Source organism: Balaenoptera borealis (genome assembly GCF_965194805.1).
Source record: "Balaenoptera borealis genome assembly, chromosome: 1".
NCBI classification, from domain to species: domain Eukaryota; kingdom Metazoa; phylum Chordata; class Mammalia; order Artiodactyla; family Balaenopteridae; genus Balaenoptera; species Balaenoptera borealis.
In genome coordinates this window covers 171,412,464-171,433,944 of record NC_138860.1, presented here as the reverse complement: position 1 = coordinate 171,433,944, position 21,481 = coordinate 171,412,464, and the positions used below count along the sequence as shown (strand labels likewise).

Below are 21,481 nucleotides of genomic sequence, written 5' to 3'. Positions count from 1 at the left end.
ATCATGTTTAATTTCTTTCATCAGTGTCTTACAGTTTTCTGCATAGAGGTCTTTTGTCTCCCTAGGTAGGTTTATTCCTATGTATTTTATTCTTTTTGTTGCAGTGGTAAATGGGAGTGTTTCCTTAATTTCTCTTTCAGATTTTTCATCATTAGTGTATAGGAATGCAAGAGATTTCTGTGCATTAATTTTGTATCTTGCAAAGTTACCAAATTCATTGATTAGCTCTAGTAGTTTTCGGGTGGCATTTTTAGGATTCTTGCAAACAGTGACAGTTTTACTTCTTCTTTTCCAATTTGTATTCCTTTTATTTCTTTTTCTTCTCTGATTGCCGTGGCTAGGACTTCCAAAACTATGTTGAATAATAGTGGTGAGAGTGGACATCCTTGTCTTGTTCCTGATCTTAAAAGAAATGCTTTCAGTTTTTCACCATTGAGAATGATGTTTGCTGTGGGTTTGCATATATGGCCTTTATTATGTTGAAGTAGGTTCCCCCTATGCCCACTATCTGGAGAGTTTTTATCATAAATCAGTGTTGAATTTTGTGAAAAGCTTTTCCTGCATCTATTGAGATGATCATATGGTTTTTATTCTTCAGTTTGTTAGTATGGTGTATCACATTGATTGATTTGCGTATATTGAAGAATCCTTGCATCCCTGGGATAAATCCCACTTGATCATGGTGTATGATCCTTTTACTGTGTTGTTGGATTCTGTTTGCTAGTATTTTGTTGAGGATTTTTGCATCTATATTCATCAGTGATATTGGGCTGTAATTTTCTTTTTTTGTAGTATCTTTGTCTGGTTTTGGTATCAGGGTGATGGTGGCCTCATAGAATGAGTTTGTGAGTGTTCCCTCCTCTGCAATTTTTTGGAAGAGTTTGAGAAGGATGGGTGTTAGCTCTTCTCTAAATGTTTAATAGAATTCACCTGTGAAGCCATCTGGTCCTGGACTTTTGTTTGTTGGAAGATTTTTAATCACAGTTTCAATTTCATTACTTGTGATTGGTCTGTTCATATTTTCTGTTTCTTCCTGGTTCAGTCTTGGAAGGTTATACCTTTCTAAGAATTTGTCCATTTCTTCCAGGTTGTCCATTTTATTGGCATAGAGTTGCTTGTAGTAGTCTCTTAGGATGCTTTGTATTTCTGTGGTGTCTGTTGTAACTTCTCCTTTTTCATTTCTAATTTTATTGATTTGAGTCCTCTCCCTCTTTTTCTTGATGAGTCTGGCTAATGGTTTATCAATTTTGTTTATCTTCTCAAAGAACCAGCTTTTAGTTTTATTGATCTTTGCTATTGTTTTCTTTGTTTCTATTTCATTTGTTTCTGCTCTGATCTTTATGATTTCTTTCCTTCTGCTAACTTTGGGTTTTGTTTGTTCTTCTCTCTCTAGTTCCTTTAGGTGTAACGTTAGATTGTTTATTTGAGATTTTTCTTGTTTCTTGAGGTAGGCTTGTATAGCTATAAACTTCCCTCTTAAAACTGCTTTTGCTGCATCCCATAGGTTTTGGATCGTCGTGTTTTCATTGTTATTTGTCTCTAGATATTTTTTGATTTCCTCTTGGATTTCTTCAGTGATCTCTTGGTTATTTAGTAATGTATTTTTTAGCCTCCATGTGTTTGTGTTTTTTATGTTTTTTTCCCCTGTAATTGATTTCTAATCTCATAGCGTTGTGGTCAGAAAAGATGCTTGATATGATTTCAATTTTCTTAAATTTACTGAGGCTTGAATTGTGACCCAAGATGTGATCTAGCCTGGAGAATGTTCCGTGTGCACTTGAGATGAGAGTGTAATCTGCTGTTTTTGGATGGAATGTCCTATAAATATCAATTAAATCTATCTCGTCTGTTGTTTCATATAAAGCTTCTGTTTCCTTAGTTATTTTGATTTTGGATGATCTGTCCATTGGTGTAAGTGAGGTGTTAAAGTCCCCCACTATTATTGTGTTACTGTTGATATCCTCTTTTATAGCTGTTAGCAGTTGCCTTATGTATTGAGGTGCTCCTATGTTTGGTGCATATATATTTATAATTGTTATATCTTCTTCTTGGATTGCTCCCTTGATCATTACGTAGTGTCCTTCCTTGTCTCTTGTAACATTCTTTATTTTAAAGTCTATTTTATCTGATATGAGTATTGCTACTCCAGCTTTCTTTTGATTTCCATTTGCATGGAATATCTTTTTCCATCCCCTCACTTTCAGTCTGTATGTGTCCCTAGGTCTGAAGTGGGTCTCTTGTAGACAGCATATATATGGGTCTTGTTTTTGTATCCATTCAGCAAGCCTGTGTCTTTTGGCTGGAGCCTTTAATCCATTCACGTTTAAGGTAACTATCTATATGTATGTTCCTATGACCATTTTCTTAATTGTTTTGGGTTTGTTTTTGTAGGTCCTTTTGTTCTCTTGTGTTTCCCACTTAGAGAAGTTCCTTTAGCATTTGTTGTAGAGCTGGTTTGGTGGTGCTGAATTCTCTTAGCTTTTGCTTGTGTGTAAAGCTTTTGATTTCTCCATAGAATCTGAATGAGATCCTTGCCGGGTAGAGTAATCTTGGTTGTAGGTTCTTCCCTTTCATCACTTTAAGTATATCATGCCACTCCCTTCTGGCTTGTAGAGTTTCTGCTGAGAAATCAGCTCTTAACCTTATGGGAGTTCACTTGTATGTTATTTTTCATTTTTCCCTTGCTGCTTTCAATAATTTTTCTTTGTCTTTAATTTTTGCAAATTTGATTACTATGTGTCTCGGCGTGTTTCTCCTTGGGTTTATCCTGTATGGGACTCTCTGCGCTTCCTGGACTTGGGTGGCTATTTCCTTTCCCATGTTAGGGAAGTTTTCGACTATAGTCTCTTCAAATATTTTCTCTGGTCCTTTCTCTCTCTCTTCTCCTTCTGGGACCCCTATAATGAGAATGTTGTTGTGTTTAATGTTGTCCCGGAGGTCTCTTAGGCTGTCTTCATTTCTTTTCATTCTTTTTTCTTTAGTCTGTTCCGCAGCAGTGAATTCCACCATTCTGTCTTCCAGGTCACTTATCCGTTCTTCTGCCTCAGTTATTCTGCTATTGATTCCTTCTAGTGTAGTGTTCATTTCAGTTATTGTATTGTTCATCTCTGTTTGTTTGTTCTTTAATTCTTCTAGGTCTTTGTTCAACATTTCTTGCATCTTCTCGATCTTTGCCTCCATTCTTTTTCTGAGGTCCTGGATCATCTTCACTATCATTATTCTGAATTCTTTTTCTGCAAGATTGCCTATCTCCATTTCATTTAGTTGTTCTTCTGGGGTTTTATCTTGTTCCTTCATCTGGTACATAGCCCTCTGCCTTTTCATCTTGTCTATCTTTCTGTGAATGTGGTTTTTGTTCCACAGGCTGCAGGATTGTAGTTCTTCTTGCTTCTGCTGTCTGCCCTCTGAGTTGTTTTTCTTTTTTTTTATTCACAGATGCCAAAAGTGAGAGAAACTTTTCCTTCTATAAACTGAGCTGTTAATTCATTACTGCAACAAATATTTGTTGAGCATTTATATGTTAGGCCAATACAGTGTACAGGGTGGACACAGGCCCTATGCTCTGGAACTGACATTCTAGTCAGGAGAGACAGGCAATAAAACACATAAGTGTATGAATTTCAGACAGTGATAAGTGCTATAAAGAAACTAAAATAGGATCAAGAGTTAGACAATGTGGAATAACATGAAAAGTTGCTATTTTGGGGCTAGAATAGTCATGAAAATCCTCTCTGAGAAAGTGACATTTTAGCTGAAGCCTGCATGATGGGAAGGAGGCAGCTACATGGAGCTCCGGCTGGGTGTTTTCCCATGAATCCTTTCAGTTAATCCTCACATCACCATAAACTGGATGATGATATCCACCTTTAGGAAGCAGTGTAACTTGCCAGTTGAAAGCACGTGCTTTGCAATTAGACAAGTAGAATTTGTATCCTAGCTCAGCCATGTACTAGCTGGATAACTTTAAACAAATCGCTAATCTCCCTAAGCCTCTGTTTCCTGCCTGTAAAATGGGGATAATACTACATACCACTGCAAGATTTGAGGGAGGATGAAGTGAAATGATGTCTGTAAAGTGCTTGGTGCGTTCATAGACATTCAATTAACGTTAGTATGCTTCCCGTGTCTCTCTCTTGTGGTCTAGAGTGTAGAATTTGAGTTTGGTAAATAATGAGAGGTTGCTTCAAGTTTTCTGGTAGTGGTGATAAAGTGGCCTAATTAAAGCAGTGCTTTTGGAAGATGGTTCCTAAAGCTGTGTGCTGCACCTGTTAAAGGAGAGGCTGCCTAGAGACAGGAATACGGCTACGGGAGGTCTGGGGGGATGCTTGTGAAGAACTGAGGTGTAGCCTGAGGAAACAAGAAGAAAGAGCTGCGTCAGGAGAGACAGTGATGGATGAACAGGACTTGGCAGTGAAGGGGACTACAAAGGAAGTCAGGGGACATTCCTTTAAGATCGTGCACACAATGAGCCAGGGATGTTTAGAAAATAAGTACTTGCAGATGGGAGGGAACCCTTTACGTTGTCACTACCATGGAAACAACCTAACTCTCTATCAGTAGGGAACATGTTTGTAAGTTATGGTACATCCAATTAAGGCAATTCTGTGCAGCCATTAAAAAAAGCTTCTGATGGGAATAATCTATGTGATAAATCGGTAAATGAAAAAATGCAGTGCAATATGGTATAAATAATATGCTACTGTTTATGGGAGGGAAGAGGGTTGTATGTACAACTATGTATGAATAGGCTTATATGTGAATATACTAACTCTGAATGGGTACTTAAAAAAACAAAAACAAAAACAAAAAACCACCAGTGGTGGCCTGGGATGAAGAGGCCTGGGACGCCAGCTGTGGTTAGGAGTGGGAGGGAGACCAACATTTCATTGATCTCCATTTTAAAGATTTAAAATTTTGTAGCATGTGCATATAAAAAAAATGTTTTTAATAGTTCAAAATAAATTATTGGGCTTCCCTGGTGGCGCAGTGGTTGAGAATCTGCCTGCCAATGCAGGGGACACGGGTTCGAGCCCTGGTCTGGGAAGTTCCCACATGCCGCGGAGCAACTGGGCCCGTGAGCCACAACTACTGAGCCTGCGCGTCTGGAGGCTGTGCTCCGCAACAAGAGAGGCCGCGATAGTGAGAGGTCCGCGCACCGCGATGAAGAGTGGTCCCCGCTCGCCGCAACTAGAGAAAGCCCTCGCACAGAAACGAAGACCCAACACAGCCAAAAATAAATAAATTTATATAAAAAAAAATTATTAAAAAAGTTGTTAGGGCCATCCTGACCACAGAAGCCCATGTTTGGTTTGAGTATAGCCCCTACAAAAAGGGGAAAGGAAGCAGTCATTTTTAAATATCCTAGCATGTAAGAGAAATACAGAGGCATTATGAAGTAGAAGATAAAGCATGTGGGCTTTGGAGTTAGAGAGACCTGAATCTTCATTCCAACACTTGCTGGTTTCATGACCTTCAGCAACTCACTTAACCTCTGAGCCTTAGCTTTCTCTTCTGAAAAATACCTTTTTAAGGTCACTGAGATAAAGATAATATTTGCCTGGCACATAGTGGCTATTCCAAAATGGTAGATATTATATTGTTATACCTCTAAGACAGTCAGCCAAGATACAAATTACTTCTTATTGACTAGACAGTGGAGTATAGTGGGGAAAAGTATTGACTTTGGAATTAGATTTCCTGGGTTTGAACCTGCTCCATCACTGACTAGTGTGTAGTCAAGTTACTGAATCACTGTGTGCCTCAGTTTCCTCATTTGTAAAATGGGGCTAATAATAGTTCTACCTCATAGGGTTGTTGAGAGGAATAAATGAGTTAATGTAGATAAAATGTGAGTTTCACAATGTGCGTTTCAAATTAAGTTGTCACTACCATGGAAGCAATCTAAATGTCCATCAATAGGGAACAGGTTAAATAAATTATAGTACATCCAATTAAGGTAATTCTTTACAGTTATTTTTAAAAGCTTCTGATGGGAATATCTACGTGATAAACTGGTAAATGAAAAAGCTCAGTGCAGTATGCTGTAAATAATTTGTAGAAAAAAGTGCCTGGCACATAATAAGCACCAGATAATTTTTTGCTATTGTTATTGTTTACTTACTATAATTATTTCTGCTTGTGTTTTTATTATCTTTCCAGACAAGTAAACCTGAGAACCTTTTTTAAATGCATCCATAATTCCTACATTTTGGGACATGGCGGGAGGAGGTGGGGAGCCAGAATAGGGTTTTACTGTTTGCATATATGTGCATGTATGTGTACCTGAGGTAACATTTACATACAGTGCTATGCACAGATGTTAAGAGTTCAATTTTTGATTGGTTTTGACGAATGTATCTACCTGTGTAACCAAGACACATTTGGGTTCAGAACATTTTCATCACTCCTGAAACTTTCTTCATAGCCTTTGCCAGTCCATCCCTATCCCTCTAGGCAGCCACTGCTCTGATTTCTGTTATCATAGCTTAGTTTTACCTGTTCTTGAACTTCATATAAATGTAAGTGTATAGTCATACCCTTTTGTGTCTGAACATGTTTTTCAGATTCATCCATGTTATATGAATCCATAGTTCACTGTTTTTTATTGTTGAGTAGTATTCCATTGTGTGAATATACCGCAATTTGTTTATCCTTTCATTTGTTGATGGACAGTTCAGTTGATTCCAGTTGGGGGCAAATATGGATAAAGCTGCTTTAAACATTCATGTGCAAGTCTTTCTGTGGACATATGTTTTCACTTATCTTGGGTAAACACCTAAGAGTGGAACTGCTGTGTCATAGGATAAAGGGATGGTTAACTTTATAAGCAACTGTGAAAGCTACAGTACCATTTTGAGAAAACACTGGTAAGAAAAGAGGCCCCATGTGGGACGAGTGTTAAGTTGGAAGTCATAACAATGTCTCCTCCCTCTTCCACCTTCTTCAGAGACAGAAAAGGAGGAGGAAGGGGGTGGGAGGGAGGTAGAAAAAAATAGATTCTTAGGTTTAGTAGAGGAGGAGCTCTTCAAAAAGGTTTAGCCCTCTTGGCACGCAAATTCTTTTTTTTTTTTGGATTAAAAAAATTGTTATTGAAATATAGTTGATTTACAATGTTGTGTTTCAGTGTACAACAAAGTGATTCAGTTATACATACATGTATATATCTGTTCTTTAGATTCTTTTCCATTATAGGTTATTACAAGATATTTAGTATAGTTCCCTATGCTATACAGTAAGTCCTTGTTGGTTATTTTATATATAATAGTGTGTATATTTTAATCCCAAACTCCTAATTTATCCCTCCCCCCAACCCTTTCCCCTTTGGTAACCATAAGTTTGTTTTCTATGTCTGTGAGTCTATTTCTGTTTTGTAAATAAGTTCATTTGTATCATTTTTTTAGATTCCACATATAAGCAATATCATATGGTATTTATCTTTCTCTGTCTGACTTGCTTCACTTAGTATGATAATCTCTACATCCGTCCATGTTGCTACAAATGGCATTATTTCATTCTTTTTTATGGTTGAGTAATAGTCCATTGTGTATATATTGGCACACAAATTCTTAATAACAACTTATAATGTACTTTTATTTCTAAAATCTCTTTTGATCTTCACAGCAGTGCTACAGTGGAGGCAGAGCACATCTTACAGGGTAGCCTGTTATAAAAATGAGAAAACTAAAGCTCAGAAAAGTCAGAATGACTTGCCCAAGGTTCCACAGCCAGCCACTGTCTGAGCTGGGACCTGAACCCCAATCTTCAGATAGGAAGTCTTTGCCCTCAGTCCTAATTCAAGCACTTATTAGCATAGAACCTTGGCAAATTATTATTTTTTTAAGGTTTCTTTTTATTTTATTTAATTAATTAATTTACTTTTATTTTTTTGGCTGCATCAGGTCTTAGTTGTGGCATGCTGGATCTTTTGTTGCAGCACATGGGCTTCTCTCTAGTTGTGGCGTGCAGGCTCCAGGGCACATGGGCTCTGTAGTTTGTTGCACGCGGGCTCTCTAGTTGAGGCGCACGAGCTCAGTAGTTGTGGCGCACGGGCTTAGTTGCCCTGTGGCATGTGGGATCTTAGTTCCCTGACCAGGGATCGAACCTGCATCCCCTGAATTAGAAAGTGGATTCTTTACCACTGGACCACCAGGGAAATCCCTTTGGCAAATTATTTAACCTCTCTGGACCTTACTTTTCTTAACTATACAGTGAGTATAATAATAGTACCTACTTCAGATACTTAGAGGTGTGATTGAGGTAACAGTTGCATTATGTGCTTGGCATATAGTACAAGTGCAATAAATGTTAGTTGAGTCTGAATCTAAGGTAGATAAATATGTCTGGGCTGAAGAAAGTGTTAGTAAACCAGCCAATAATATGCCTGGTATGAGGGTGACGTGTGTGAAAGACTTAGGTGACACAATCATGTTCCCTCTCTTTGTTTTGTCCATATTCCTACCTGGAAGTGAATCCAGCCAGGGACCCTTCTCTTTCCTAATTCTCTTCTCCTCCTTCTGCCCTCCCCACAGTATCTCAAAGTTTTGGCTCAATGAAATGTGGCCCTGCTCATAAAAAAGTTGGAGGCCTCTGCTTATAATGCAAATGACTTATATAAAGCGGCAGAGAAGGATGGTAACCTAGCACATTGCTTGCTGCAGAATTCTTTTTATTTTTTAAAATTTTATTTATTTATTTATTTATTTATTTATTTATCTATTTATGGCTGTGTTGGGTCTTAGTTCTTGTGCGAGGGCTTTCTCCAGTTGCGGCAAGCGGGGGCCACTCTTCATCGCGGTGTGCGAGCCTCTCACTATCGCGGCCTCTCTTGTTGCGGAGCACAGGCTCCAGACGCACAGGCTCAGTAGTTGTGGCTCACGGGCCTAGTTGCTCCGCGGCACGTGGGATCTTCCCAGACCAGGGCTCGAACCCGTGTCCCCTGCATTAGCAGGCAGATTCTCAACCACTGCGTCACCAGGGAAGCCCTGCTGCAGAATTCTTTATGAAAATAATTGCAATTCTCTAAATGCCCCTCTGAGTCAGTGTACAATACCAGTACCAGGTATTTTATCTGAAAAGCATGTAGCTGTAGGCAGCCTCCAGCCTCCTCATCTCATTTGTTTCCATCTTGGTCAGAGGTTGTCAGCAGCTCTGAGTCTGCTAATGGCCCAAATGGTTGCTGATAACTGTTCATCAGGCTGAGTTTGGTTCCTGCCAGCCATCTCTCTTCCTTTTTGCTAATGTCATTTCTCAGCCTGATGATAATATATTTACTTTGGTCATAGTACAGTGAGCTCTGGAGAAAAAAGAAATAGCCCCAGCCCTTGTTCTCTGTATAGATTAGTTGTGTAGCCCAGCATTAAATACTTTTAAACCCCTCCTATAATGACGAGGATCCCTTTCAATAAAAGTTTTGTTGTCAGAAATGTCATTGAGATATTATATGTATTTCCTCCCACTTTACCTTAAAAGGACATTTCCTATCTCATGTGCTCCAGTCTCCCATCTTGATTTTCATAAAAGATAGCCTCAGATTCCTTGGTCCCTTAAACCCCAGCAAGGACCTTTCCTTGTTCTTTCTGGAAAGTTCTGTCCTATGATTCAGAACCTAGCCATGCTTTAGCAACCAAGAGTTTATACCTTTCCTTCCTGCCTTGGGTGGTGTGTAAAGAGCTCCAGGTTTGTGGAGAGGATTAGTTTTGAGTCCTTGGGCAAATCATTCACTTTCTCTGAGCCTGAGTCTTACCTGGGAGTGCTAATAAGTTTCTGCCTTTTCTATTTATATTCATAGGGCTTGTGTAAGCATCAAAAGAGAAAGTTTTGAAAGCCATTTATGAGCTATAAAATGCTGTATACATGTGCATAGTTATTGTCACTCTTGTTGAACCTGTGGTTACACTCCTGCCTCCTTTTTCTCATCCACTCCTGTCACTGACCCAATGCTGGGGAAACTGGACTTGTCCAACTATTTTAGAAGGAGCTTTGTTCCCAGGGGATTAATTTTATTTATTAATTAAGAGATCACTGTAAGGGAATTGGGTTTTTGCTTTAGAACGTGCAGCTGCAGAGCAAAGCTGCATCTACAACATTTGCCCATGAGGTTTCCTGACAGGCATGGTGATGAGTTGTGTCTCCTTCTGCAGACTGACGACAGCAACGGGGACTTGGACCCAGGAGTCTTGCTGACAGCTCAGACCATCACATCTGAGACCACCAGCAGCACCACCACAACTCAAATTACCAAGGTAATAGACAGCTAGAAATTCCTTCTGAAATCCAGTGGCATGCCAAGTTTGCTGCCTCTCTGCAAGAACCCCGGTCCATAAGCAAGGGTTTTCAGCTTCTTCCTTACTGAGCCAAATTATTCCCAGTGTCCGGGGTGGAAAGGCCCTGCTGCTTTCCCCAGCAATAAACCCAGGGAGACCCTGAGCATCCCTGCCTACTTCGTGGTCTCGTTAAAGTCACATGTGGTTGTTCTCTTTACACATTCGTCTGTCTCCCTGGTCAGTGAGTCCCCTATCTGGCTGTGGAGGTCAGCCTAAAAAGTCAGTTTAAAAAGTCAGTTGCAGAGTTCACGTCTCCCCACAACTAGGGCGCCTGCTGAATGCTGGTGCAGGACCCCGATGCCCAAGGAGATGGGAAGAACCCCCAAGTGAACCGGTAGGATGTGGGGGGACTGAGGGGGGAGGAGAAGTGGAGGCTGGACAGGACTGGAGCCCCTGAGGGGTGGCTGAGAAGGGGGAGGGGTTCCCACGCCTGGAGGGACCCTCGGAGGCTCAGGTAAGGGGGGGGCATGCCCAGCGTTTCCCCTGCCCAATGGGCCGGGGAAGTCTGCCCAGCTCTCGGGCAGGTCCTACGCCCTCAGAGGTCCCCTCTGGGCTGGGTGGGTCCTGGGGGCATAGGAGGAAGGCCAGGAGAGAACAGGAGAGGCAGGCGGGAGGGGTCCTCCAGGACTGGAGGAGCGGGAAAGGAGCGAAGGGCATTTGCCCCGCCCACTCGAGCCCAGGAAGCTGGGGTGGGGGTGGGGGTGGGGGAGGGGGGGTCCCCTGCCCTCTGAGACCAGAGGCAGGAGGCAGGGGGCACTGGGTCCCTTCTGTTCTGTTGAGCCTAGGCCCACCACCCCTTCCCCCACCAGGGCCTTTTCCAGCCCTGTGGGTCCTAAGCATAGGCCCCGCCCACCACCCAAACCTCGCCCCTGCTTAGGCCCCGCCCTCCACAGCCAAGGCCTTTTCCACTTTTTTTTTTTCTCCTCTTTTTTACTATTGTGGCTCTGTTTTACCTTCCGGTTGTTGTTTCATCTATATTTTTATTTTTATATTTTTTCTAACATATCTGTTAGTTTCCTAATCTAATTTTATTTTTTACTTTGTTATTGTTCTCCTTTTTTTTTTTTTTTTTTGCCACCCGGCATGGGCTTGCGAGATCTTGGTTCATGAGCCAGGGGTCGGGCTGAAGTTCCTGCAGTGGGAGCTCTGAGTCCAAACTACTGGACTAACAGAGAGCCTCAGACCCCAGGGAACATTCATCACAATGAGGTCTCCCAGAGGTCCTCATCTCAGCACCAAGACCCAGCTCTACCCAACAGCCTACAAACTCCAGTGTTGGAAGCCTCAGTCCAAACAACCAGTAAGACAGGAATACAATCCCACTCATAAAAAAAAGAAAATAAAAAATGAGATGGCAAAAAAATATGTCACAGATGAAGGAGCAAGGTAAAAACCTACAAGACCAAATAAATGAAGAGGAAATAGACAATCTACCTGAAAAAGAATTCAGAGTAATGATAGTAAAGATGATCCAGAATGTCGGAAATAGAATGGAGGCACGGATTGAGAAAATGCAAGAAATATTTAACAAAGATCTAGAAGAACTAAAGAACAAACAAACAGAGATGAACAACACAATAAGTGAAATGAAAAATACACTAGAAGGAATCAATAACAGAATAACTGAGGCAGAAGAATGAATAAGTGAGCTGGAAGACAGAATGGTGGAAATAACTGCCAAGGAGCAGAATAAAGAAAAAAGAATGAAAAGAATTGAAGACAGTCTCAGAGACACTAAATGCACCAACATTCGAATTATAGGGTCCCAGAAGAAGAAGAGAAATAGAAAGGGTCTGAGAAAATATTTCAAGAGATTATAGTGGAAAACTTCCCTAACATAGGAAAGGAAATTGTCACCCAAATCCGGGAAGCGCAGAGAGTCCCATACAGGATAAACCCTAGGAGAAACATCCCAAGACACATATTAATCAAACTAACAAAAATTAAATTCAAAGAAAAAATATTAAAAGCAGCAAGGGAAAAACAAAAAATAACCTACAAAGGAATCCCCATAAGGTTATCAGCTGATTTTTCAGCAGAAACTCTGCAGGCCAGAAGGGAGTGGCAGGATATACTTAAAGTGATAAAAGAGAAAAACCTACAACCAAGATTACTCTACCCAGCGAGTATCTCATTCAGATTCAAGGGAGAAATCAAAAGCTTTTCAGACAAGCAAAAGCTAAGAGAATTCAGCACCACCAAACCAGCTTTACAACAAATGCTAAAGAAACTTCTCTAGGCAGGAAACACAAGAGAAGAAAAAGACCCACAAAAACAAACCCAAAACAATTAAGAAAATGGTAATGGGGGCTTCCCTGGTGGTGCAGTGGTTAAGAATCTGCCTGCCAATGCAGGGGACGCAGGTTCGAGCCCTGGTCTGGGAAGATACCACATGCCGCAGAGCAACTAAGCCCGTGCGCCACAACTACTGAGCCTGCACTCTAGGGCCTGGGAGCCACAGCTACTGAGCCCACGCACCACAACTACTGAAGGCTGCACACCTAGGACCCATGCTCCGCAACAAGAGAAGCCACCACAATGAGAAGCCCATTGACACAACTAGAGAAACCCCGCATGCAGCAATGAAGACCCAACGCAGCCAAAAATAAATAAATTAATTAATTAAAAAAAAAAGAAAATGGTAATAGGAACATACATATCGATAATAACCTTAAATGTAAATGGATTAAATGCCTCACCCAAAAGACACAGACTGGCTGAATGGATACAGAAACAAGACCCATATATATGCTGTCTACAAGACACACACTTCAGACCTAGGGACACATACAGACTGAAAATGAGGAGATGGAAAAAGATATTCCATGCAAATGGAAATCAATGGAGTATCAATACTTGTATCAGATAAAATAGACTTTAAAATAAAGACTGTTGCAAGAGATAAGGAAGGACACTGCATAATGATCAAGAGATCAATCCAAGAAGATGATATAACAATTATAAATGTTTATGCACCCAACATAGGAGCACCTCAATACATAAGGCAAATGCTAACAACCAGGAAAGTGGAAATAGACAGTAACACAATAATAGTAGGGGACTTTAACACCCCACTTACACCAATGGACAGATCATCCAAACAGAAAATAACTAAGGAAACACAAGCTTTAAATGATACAATAGACCAGGTAGATTTAATTGATATTTATAGAACATTCCACCCAGAAGTGGAAGAGTACACTCTCTTCTCAAGTGCACACGGAACATTCTCCAGGATAGATCACATTGGGTCACAAATCAAGCCTCGGAAAATTTAAGAAAAGTGAAATCATATCAAGTATCTTTTCTGACCACAATGCTATGAAATTGGAAATCAACTACAGGAAAAAAAACTATAAAAACCACAAATACTTGGAGGCTAAACAATGTGTTGCTAAATAACCGAGAGATCACTGAAGAAATCAAGGAAGAAATAAAAAAATACATAGAAACAAATGACAATGAAAACACAGTGACCCAAAACCTATGAGATGCAGCAAAAGCAGTTCTAAGAGGGAAGTTTATAGCATTCAATCTCACCTCAAGAAATAGAAAAATCTCAAATAAACAACCTAACCCTACACCTAAATCAATGAGAGAAAGAAGAACAAAGAAAACCCAAAGTCAGTAGAAGGAAAGAAATCATAAAGATCAGAGCAGAAATAAATGAAATAGAAATGAGGAAAATGGTAGCAAGGATCAATAAAACTAAAAGATGGTTCTTTGAGAAGATAAACAAAATAGATAAACCCTTAGCCAGACTCATCAAGAAAAAAAGGGAGAGGATGCAAATCAATAAAATAAGAAATGAAAAAGGAGAAATCACAACTGACACCACAGAAATACAAAGGATTATGAGACTACTACAAACAACTATATGCCAATAAAATTGACAACCACTAAGAAATGGACAAATTCTTAGAAAGGTACAATTTTCCAAGACTGAACGAGGAAGAATTAGAAAATATAAACAGACCTATCACAAGTAATGAAATTGAAACTGTAATTAAAAATCCTCCAACAAACGAAAGTCCAGGACCAGATGGCTTCACAGGCGAATTCTATCAAACATTTAGAGAAGAGCTAACACCAATCCTTCTCAAACTCTCCAAAAATATTACAGAGGGAGGAGCACTCCCAAATTCATTCTACGAAGCCACCATCACCCTGAAACCAAAACCAGAAAAAGATATCACAAAAAATATTACAGACCAATATCACTGATGAACATAGATGCAGAAATCCTGAACAAAATACTAGCACACAGAATCCAACAACATATTAAAAGGATCATACACCATCATCAAGTGGGATTTATCCCAGGGATGCAAGAATTCTTCAATATATGCAAATCAATCAATGTGGTACACCATATTAACAAATTAAGGAATAAAAACCATATGATCATCTCAATAGATGCAGAAAAAGCTTTTGACAAAATTCAACATCCATTTATGATAAAAACTCTCCAGAAAATGGGCAGAGAGGGAAACTACCTCAACATGATAAAGGCCATATATGACAAACCCACAGCAAACATCATACTCAATGGTGAAAAACTGAAAGCATTTCTACTAAGATCAGGAACATTAAAAAAAAAAAAATCAGAAATCTCTGGCATTCCTATACACTAACAAGGAAAAATCAGAAAGAGAAATTAAGGAAACAATCCCATTTACCATCGCAACAAAATGAATAAAATGCCTAGGAATAAACCTACCTAAGGAGGCGAAAGACTTGTACTCAGAAAACTATAAAACACTGATGAAAGAAATCAAAGATGACATAAACAGATGGAGAAATATACCATGTTCTTGGATTGGAAGAATCAATATTGTGAAAATGACTATACTACCCAAAGCAATATACAGATTCAATGCAATCCCTATCAAACTACCAATGGCATTCTTCTCAGAATTAGAACAAAAAACTTTACAGTTCGTATGGAGACACAAAGACCCCAAATAGCCAAAGCAATCTTGAGAAAGAAAAACAGAGCTGGAGGAATCAGGCTCCCTGACTTCAAACTAAACTACAAAGCTACAGTAATCAAGACAGTATGGTACTGGCACAAAAACAGAAATATAGATCAATGGTACAGGATAGAAAGCCCAGAGATAAACCCACGCACATATGGTCACCTTATCTTTGACAAAGGAGGCAAGAACATACAACGGAGAAAAGACAGCCTCTTCAATAAGTGGTGCTGGGAAAACTGGACAACAACATGTAAAAGAGTGAAATTAGAACACTCCCTAATACCATACACAAAAATAAACTCCAAATGGATTAAAGACCTAAATGTAAGACCAGACACTATAAAACTCAGAGGAAAACATAGGAAAAACACTCTTTGACATAAACCACAGCAAGATCTTTTTTGACCCACCTCCTAGAGAAATGGAAATAAACCCAAAAATAAACAAATGGGACCTAAGTAAACTTAAAAGCTTCTGTACAGCAAAGGAAACCATAAACAAGACAAAAAGACAACCCTCAGAATAGGAGAAAATATTTGCAAATGAAACAACGGACAAAGGATTAATCTCCAAAATATACAACCAGCTCATGGAGTTCAATACAAAAAAACCCAAACAATTCAATTAAAAAATAGGTGGAAGACCTAAATAGACATTTCACCAGAGAAGACATACAGATGGCCAAGAGGCACATGAAAAGATGCTCAACATCACTTATTATTAGAGAAATGCAAATCAAAACTACAATGAGGTATTACCTCACACTGGTCAGAATGGCCATTATCAAAAAATCTAGAAACCGTAAATGCTGGAACGGGTGTGGTGAAAAGGGAACCCTCCTCCACTGTTGGTCGGAATGTAAACTGATACAACCACTATGGAGAACAGTATGGAGGTTCCTTAATAAACTAAAAAAAAGAACTACCCTACGATCCAGCAATCCCACTACTGGGCATATACCCTGAGAAAACCATAATTCAAAAAGAGACACGGGGACTTCCCTGGTGGCGCAGTGGTTAAGAATCCGCCTGCCAATGCAGAGGACATGGGTTCAAGCCCTGGTCTGGGAAGATCCCACATGTCACGGAGCAACTAAGCCCAAGCCTGTGCTCTAGAGTCCCTGAGCCACAACTACTGAACCCATGTACCACAACTACTGAAGCCCATGTGCCTAGAGCCCGTTCTCCACAGCAAAATAAACCACCGCAATGAGAAGCCCACGCACCTCAACGAAGAGTAGCCCCCACTCGCCGCAACTTGAGAAAGCCTGCGCGCAGCAACGAAGACCCAATGCAGCCAAAAATAAATAAATAATTAATTAATTAAAAGAAAAAAAACAAAAAAAAACCAAAAAGAGACACGTGCCACAATGTTCACTGAAGCACTGTTTACAATAGCCAGAACATGGAACCAACCTAAATGTCCGTCAACAGATGAATGGATAAAGAAGATGTGGCACATATATACAATGGAATGTTACTCAGCCATAAAAAGAAATGAAAAAAAAAAAAAAAAAGGGGGGGGGGTGCTTCCCTGGTGGCGCAGTGGTTGAGAATCCGCCTGCCAATGCAGGGGACACGGGTTCGAGCCCTGGTCTGGGAAAATCCCACATGCTGCGGAGCAACTAGACCCGTGAGCCACAATTACTGAGCCTGCACGTCTGGAGCCTGTGCTCTGCCACAAGAGAGGCCGCGATAGTGAGAGGCCCGCGCACCGCGATGAAGAGTGGGCCCCGCTTGCCGCAACTAGAGAAAGCCCTCGCACAGAAACGAAGACCCAAAAATAAATAAATAAATAAATTAAAAAAAAAAAAGAAAGAAATGAAACTGAGTATTTGTAGTGAGGTGGATGGACCTAGAGTCTGTCATACAGAGTGAAGTAAGTCAGAAAGTGAAAAACAAATACTGTATGCTAACACATATATATGGAATCTAAAAAAAAAAAAATGGTACTGATGAACCAAGTGGCAGGGCAGGAATAAAGACATAGACATAGAGAATGGACTTGAGGACACGGTGGGGGGGGGAAGCTGGGGCGAAGTGAGAGTAGCATCGACATATATACACTACCGAATGTAAAATAGTTAGCTAGTGGAAAGCAGCAGCATAGCACAGGGAGATCAGCTCGGTGCTTTGCGATGACCTAGAGGGGTGGGATAGGGAGGGTGGGAGGGATATGGGCATACATGTATGCATATGGCTGATTCTCTTTGTTGTACAACAGAAACTAACACAGTATTGTGAAGCAATTGTACTCCAATAAAGATCTATTTAAAAAAAAGTCAGTTTAAGGGCAGGTGTTGTTGGTATTATTAAGCAACCATATTTTCCAAGCCAAAAATCAGAACTCAGGGTCTCACAAAGAATTTTTATGTCATGTCCAGGATCAAGGCCATGGGAACTGTAGTTTGGATGCTGAAATATTGAAATTATTAGAATATTGTTTATGGGGGCAAGAGGGACAAAGTATCTAAAATTGGAGCTACTCCCAGAAAATCAGAGACAATCCATGTTTGCGGTAGCACTAGATGAAAAAGCATTTTCTTGTAAATAAGAAATCTAGATTCCTGACCAAGCTCCATCATCAACACACAGATGACTGGAAGCCAGTTACTTAATGTGTCTAGACCATGGTTTCCTCATCTGTGAAGTAGGGAAACCTACCTACCCTGGGGGGATTATTTGAGGGTCTTTTGACATTAGTAATATGAAAATGTTTTAAAATAAAGAGCCTAATTTCAAGCTGCATGACATTTTTTGTTCATAGTCTTCTGATTTGTTTGTCTCTTGAAAACAATCAAAATATACAGGAAAAGAGCAAAAAGGAACACCTGTTTTGTTTACTCACAGAAATTCTTTGGTGTTTGGGAGGAAGAAAAATAAATAATAGAGAATTATGACTTTCTGTTTAGCTTATTAAAGATTTTAGCAATACTAGGGAATAGGCGTGTGCTCATTTTAGCAGGTCCAGCCAAGATTTTGAACAAGTGTGTGAGAAAGCTACCCTATTCAGTACCCAGCAGCAGATTAAAATTTGGAGTATAGTTTTCAGACTAATTTCTTGCTGTTGTTTTGTTTTGCTGTTTGGGTTTTTCTTTCTTTCTTTCTCATATGGTCACCTCCCTTTGGTTTCAGACTGTAAAAGGTGGGATTTCAGAGACCCGGATTGAAAAGAGAATTGTGATCACAGGAGATGCCGATATTGACCATGATCAGGTGGGAATGCTGAGATTCTGGGCATGGGAGAGGTTCTGGGGCAGGATCACTGATGGACACCGAAATTGGCTTGCAAAAGATAACAGCTTTATCTCCAAGGAGCCCTCTCAGCTACTCTAGCTCTTAATCGAGAAGAAGGACAAAGAGAATCGGATCACTGAGGTCTGTGGGATGGGGGCCGTAGATTGGAGAAGCAGGGAAGTGTAATGCAAAGAACATGGGCTTTAGAATCAAATCCTAGTTCTTACCATATTCTAGCTCTAACTCCCTAGGCCTCCGTTTCCTCATCTATAAGATAGAATCTTCCTTCAAGGTTGTTGTGAGAATCAAGTGAGATACAGATGTACATTGTGGGGCATGTGGTGGGCTCCAAGTAAATGGAGCTGTGCTGTTCAGGGGATATCATGTACCCAAACCTGTGCTGGAGACAGTAGACGATATCAAACCAGCGTGTGGTCTCTACCCTCAGAGGGGCGAGCTAGAGGGGACACAGTGTCATGGGCTGGAACTCAGGAGACCTGGAACTTGATTTCTGTCCTAGATCTATCACTAACTTGTTGTATGACCTTGGGCAAATCACTTTACCTCCCATATTTTTTTTTGTTCTCTCCTAAAAGAGAGTAGGTTGATCTAGCTAATTTCTGGGCCCTCTGAGTGCTAAAATTCTATGCTTTTATGTTAATTAGGTGCTAATTGTGTGCTTCAAGCAATTAGCAAATAATAAGGTCAGGATTAATGTTCCCAATTCTCTGCTGGGTGAGGTTAGAACAGTAAAGCTACAGAAAAGCAGGGGTGGAAGAGACTGCATGTAAATGCTTCTGGAATCATTGACAGGAGTGCTGGAGCAATAGTTCTGTGGCCTTTATGCTGATATGCTGAGTGCCTTAAAAAAAAAAAATAGACTGAGCTGCAGTGCTGGCAGTTCCCTTGGTAGCAGGGTTGAGACTTAAAGCTGAGAACACTGGGCTGAGGTTCCCAGCAACAAGGCTGCAAAAAGCCCAAGTGGGAGGCCTTGCAGTCTATTTGCCCCAGCTCAAGGGATCCTGCTGTGTTACCAGCCTGCACTCACCTACGCGGCCTGATGTGATCTGAGACCCTGCCACGTGCTCCATCTGTGCTAGATGGCATAGGAACGTGTTTTGGATTTGGAGTGAGACAGACCTGGGTTGAATCCTGAGTCTGCAACTTACTGGTTGTGTGTCCTTGAGCAAGTTATTTTACTTCTCTGAGCTGTGGTTTTGCCATCTGTAAAATAAAGATAATCATAGGTTTCTTTCAGGGTTATTGGACAAGCACACTTGATAGCTCAGAGAGGTGCTCCAGTGTCCCTCAGTCTCTGAGGCATGAGGGACATGTGGAAGGGATAAGATGTGGTGCACTCTGGATCAGGAGGGGGCACTTTAAGAAGGTGCAGGCTGTCAGAGAGAGAGGGGTGTAGGCCAGAGTAACCAGAGAGGGGGCTTGGGCTGGGCCTTGAAGCATGAGCAGACTGGTTGAGCAAACAAGCTGAGGGAGGATGAGCAGGAGCCTGTAGAGGTAGCGGTGCCAAGAACGGCTTTCATGGAGTCAAGAGACCAAAAGAGGGATTTCCCTTCTTCCCGTCCCTCCTAGAAGCAGTCTTAAGAGCCAGGGTCAACAGTCAGCTGGTCAGATCTAGCTAGAGTCCTTTTTGACGGGGGCCTGTCACTGAGAATCCCATGCTGCCATCCCCCAAAGGCTGTGTTGGGCTCTTCCACCTTGGGGTGCTCTGAGCTTAAGGCTCAGCGACTTGCAGCCCAAGGGGAATAGTCGTGTCATTGTTCTTCTTTGACTTTCCCTCTGCTCCCTTCAGCTTTTCTAAAATGATCAGAACTCCTCCAGATACTAAAATAGGGTCGTCATCCCTTCCACCTCCCTCTGAAACTAAAAAACAGTGTGGTAAAGAGGAAAGTCTCATAGACTTAAGTGAAAATCCCCATTGTGTTACTTACTAGCTGTGAAACGTTAAGCACTTTAACCACTGAACCTCGGTTTCCATGTCTAAAAAATGAAATTAAGGATACTACCTTAATTCATTGAGTTGTTGTGAAGACCAAGTAAATAATAATAAGTAATGTACTTAGGCCAGTATGTGGCATGTCATGGGCCCTCCCACTCTTTCTTCCTTTCTTGTCTCTACTTTAGCCACAGACATCTCTTCCTTTTTGTAGCATGCTTCGCTATTTTCCTCTCCTGTCCTGAGCTTCCCGGTTACCCTACACTGAACACAGAGTGCACTTTGTTCTTTAGACTCCCTTTCTTGAGTGAATCTTCCCAGAGCCACCCAGGCTGTCACGCCTCAAGGTCCTCCCTGATTCCTTGAAGACAGCTCTAAGCTTTCCCTGTGTCTGTGTTTTTAGTCCAGGAGCCTCCCTAAGCAGGATAGGGTGGGTACGGCCATCATCAGCTTGGCTTAGCCTACATGCTGCTCTGGTTCTGTAGACAGAAAGATTGAACTTGCCAGAGAAATGGTGTCCCATGACCCCTGCCTTTTTCACCAGCCAGGCTGCTTTCCGCCTGATGGACGTTGTTTCTGTCTTTCTCAGGTCCTCGTACAGGCCATCAAGGAGGCCAAGGAGCAGCACCCAGACATGTCAGTGACCAAGGTGGTCGTCCATCAGGAAACCGAAATCTCTGAGGAGTGAGCTCAGGTATGGGCCGTCCTTGTGGAGTGGAGCCATCCCCCCAGAGGTGTCCACACTGGGACTTGATAAACTGAAGGCAGAGGAAGGCTGAGGAGGAGGATGTGGGAAGTTATTAAGTATCTGGCTCCAACTAAAGCAGCTAGGCCTCCTCCTGCCCTCAGCAGTGCCAGCAGTGATGGGGTGGAAGAGGTACCCCAAACGTGGATGTAAATCCCACCCACCTCTTGAATCTTCACGCGTCCTCCTGCTTCTCCACCTCACCTCCCCCCACCTCACCCTGCCGCTCTACTCTCTGCTGTCAC

The 21,481-nt window shown here is 41.2% G+C and overlaps 1 protein-coding gene across 24 annotated transcripts in view; it reads left to right on the top strand.

The window, feature by feature from the left end:
* The window catches only part of EPB41 (erythrocyte membrane protein band 4.1), a 202,946-nt gene that overhangs the window by 178,107 nt on the left and 3,358 nt on the right, over positions 1-21,481 (top strand). For all 24 annotated transcript variants that reach the window (XM_082347467.1, XM_082347478.1, XM_082347489.1 and 21 more), the window contains 3 exons: positions 10,140-10,241; positions 18,436-18,516; positions 21,081-21,185. In XM_082347467.1, the coding sequence (XP_082203593.1) occupies positions 10,140-10,241; positions 18,436-18,516; positions 21,081-21,179 (282 nt within the window). In that variant the 3' untranslated portion in view covers positions 21,180-21,185. The remainder of the gene's footprint in view (positions 1-10,139; positions 10,242-18,435; positions 18,517-21,080; positions 21,186-21,481) is intronic.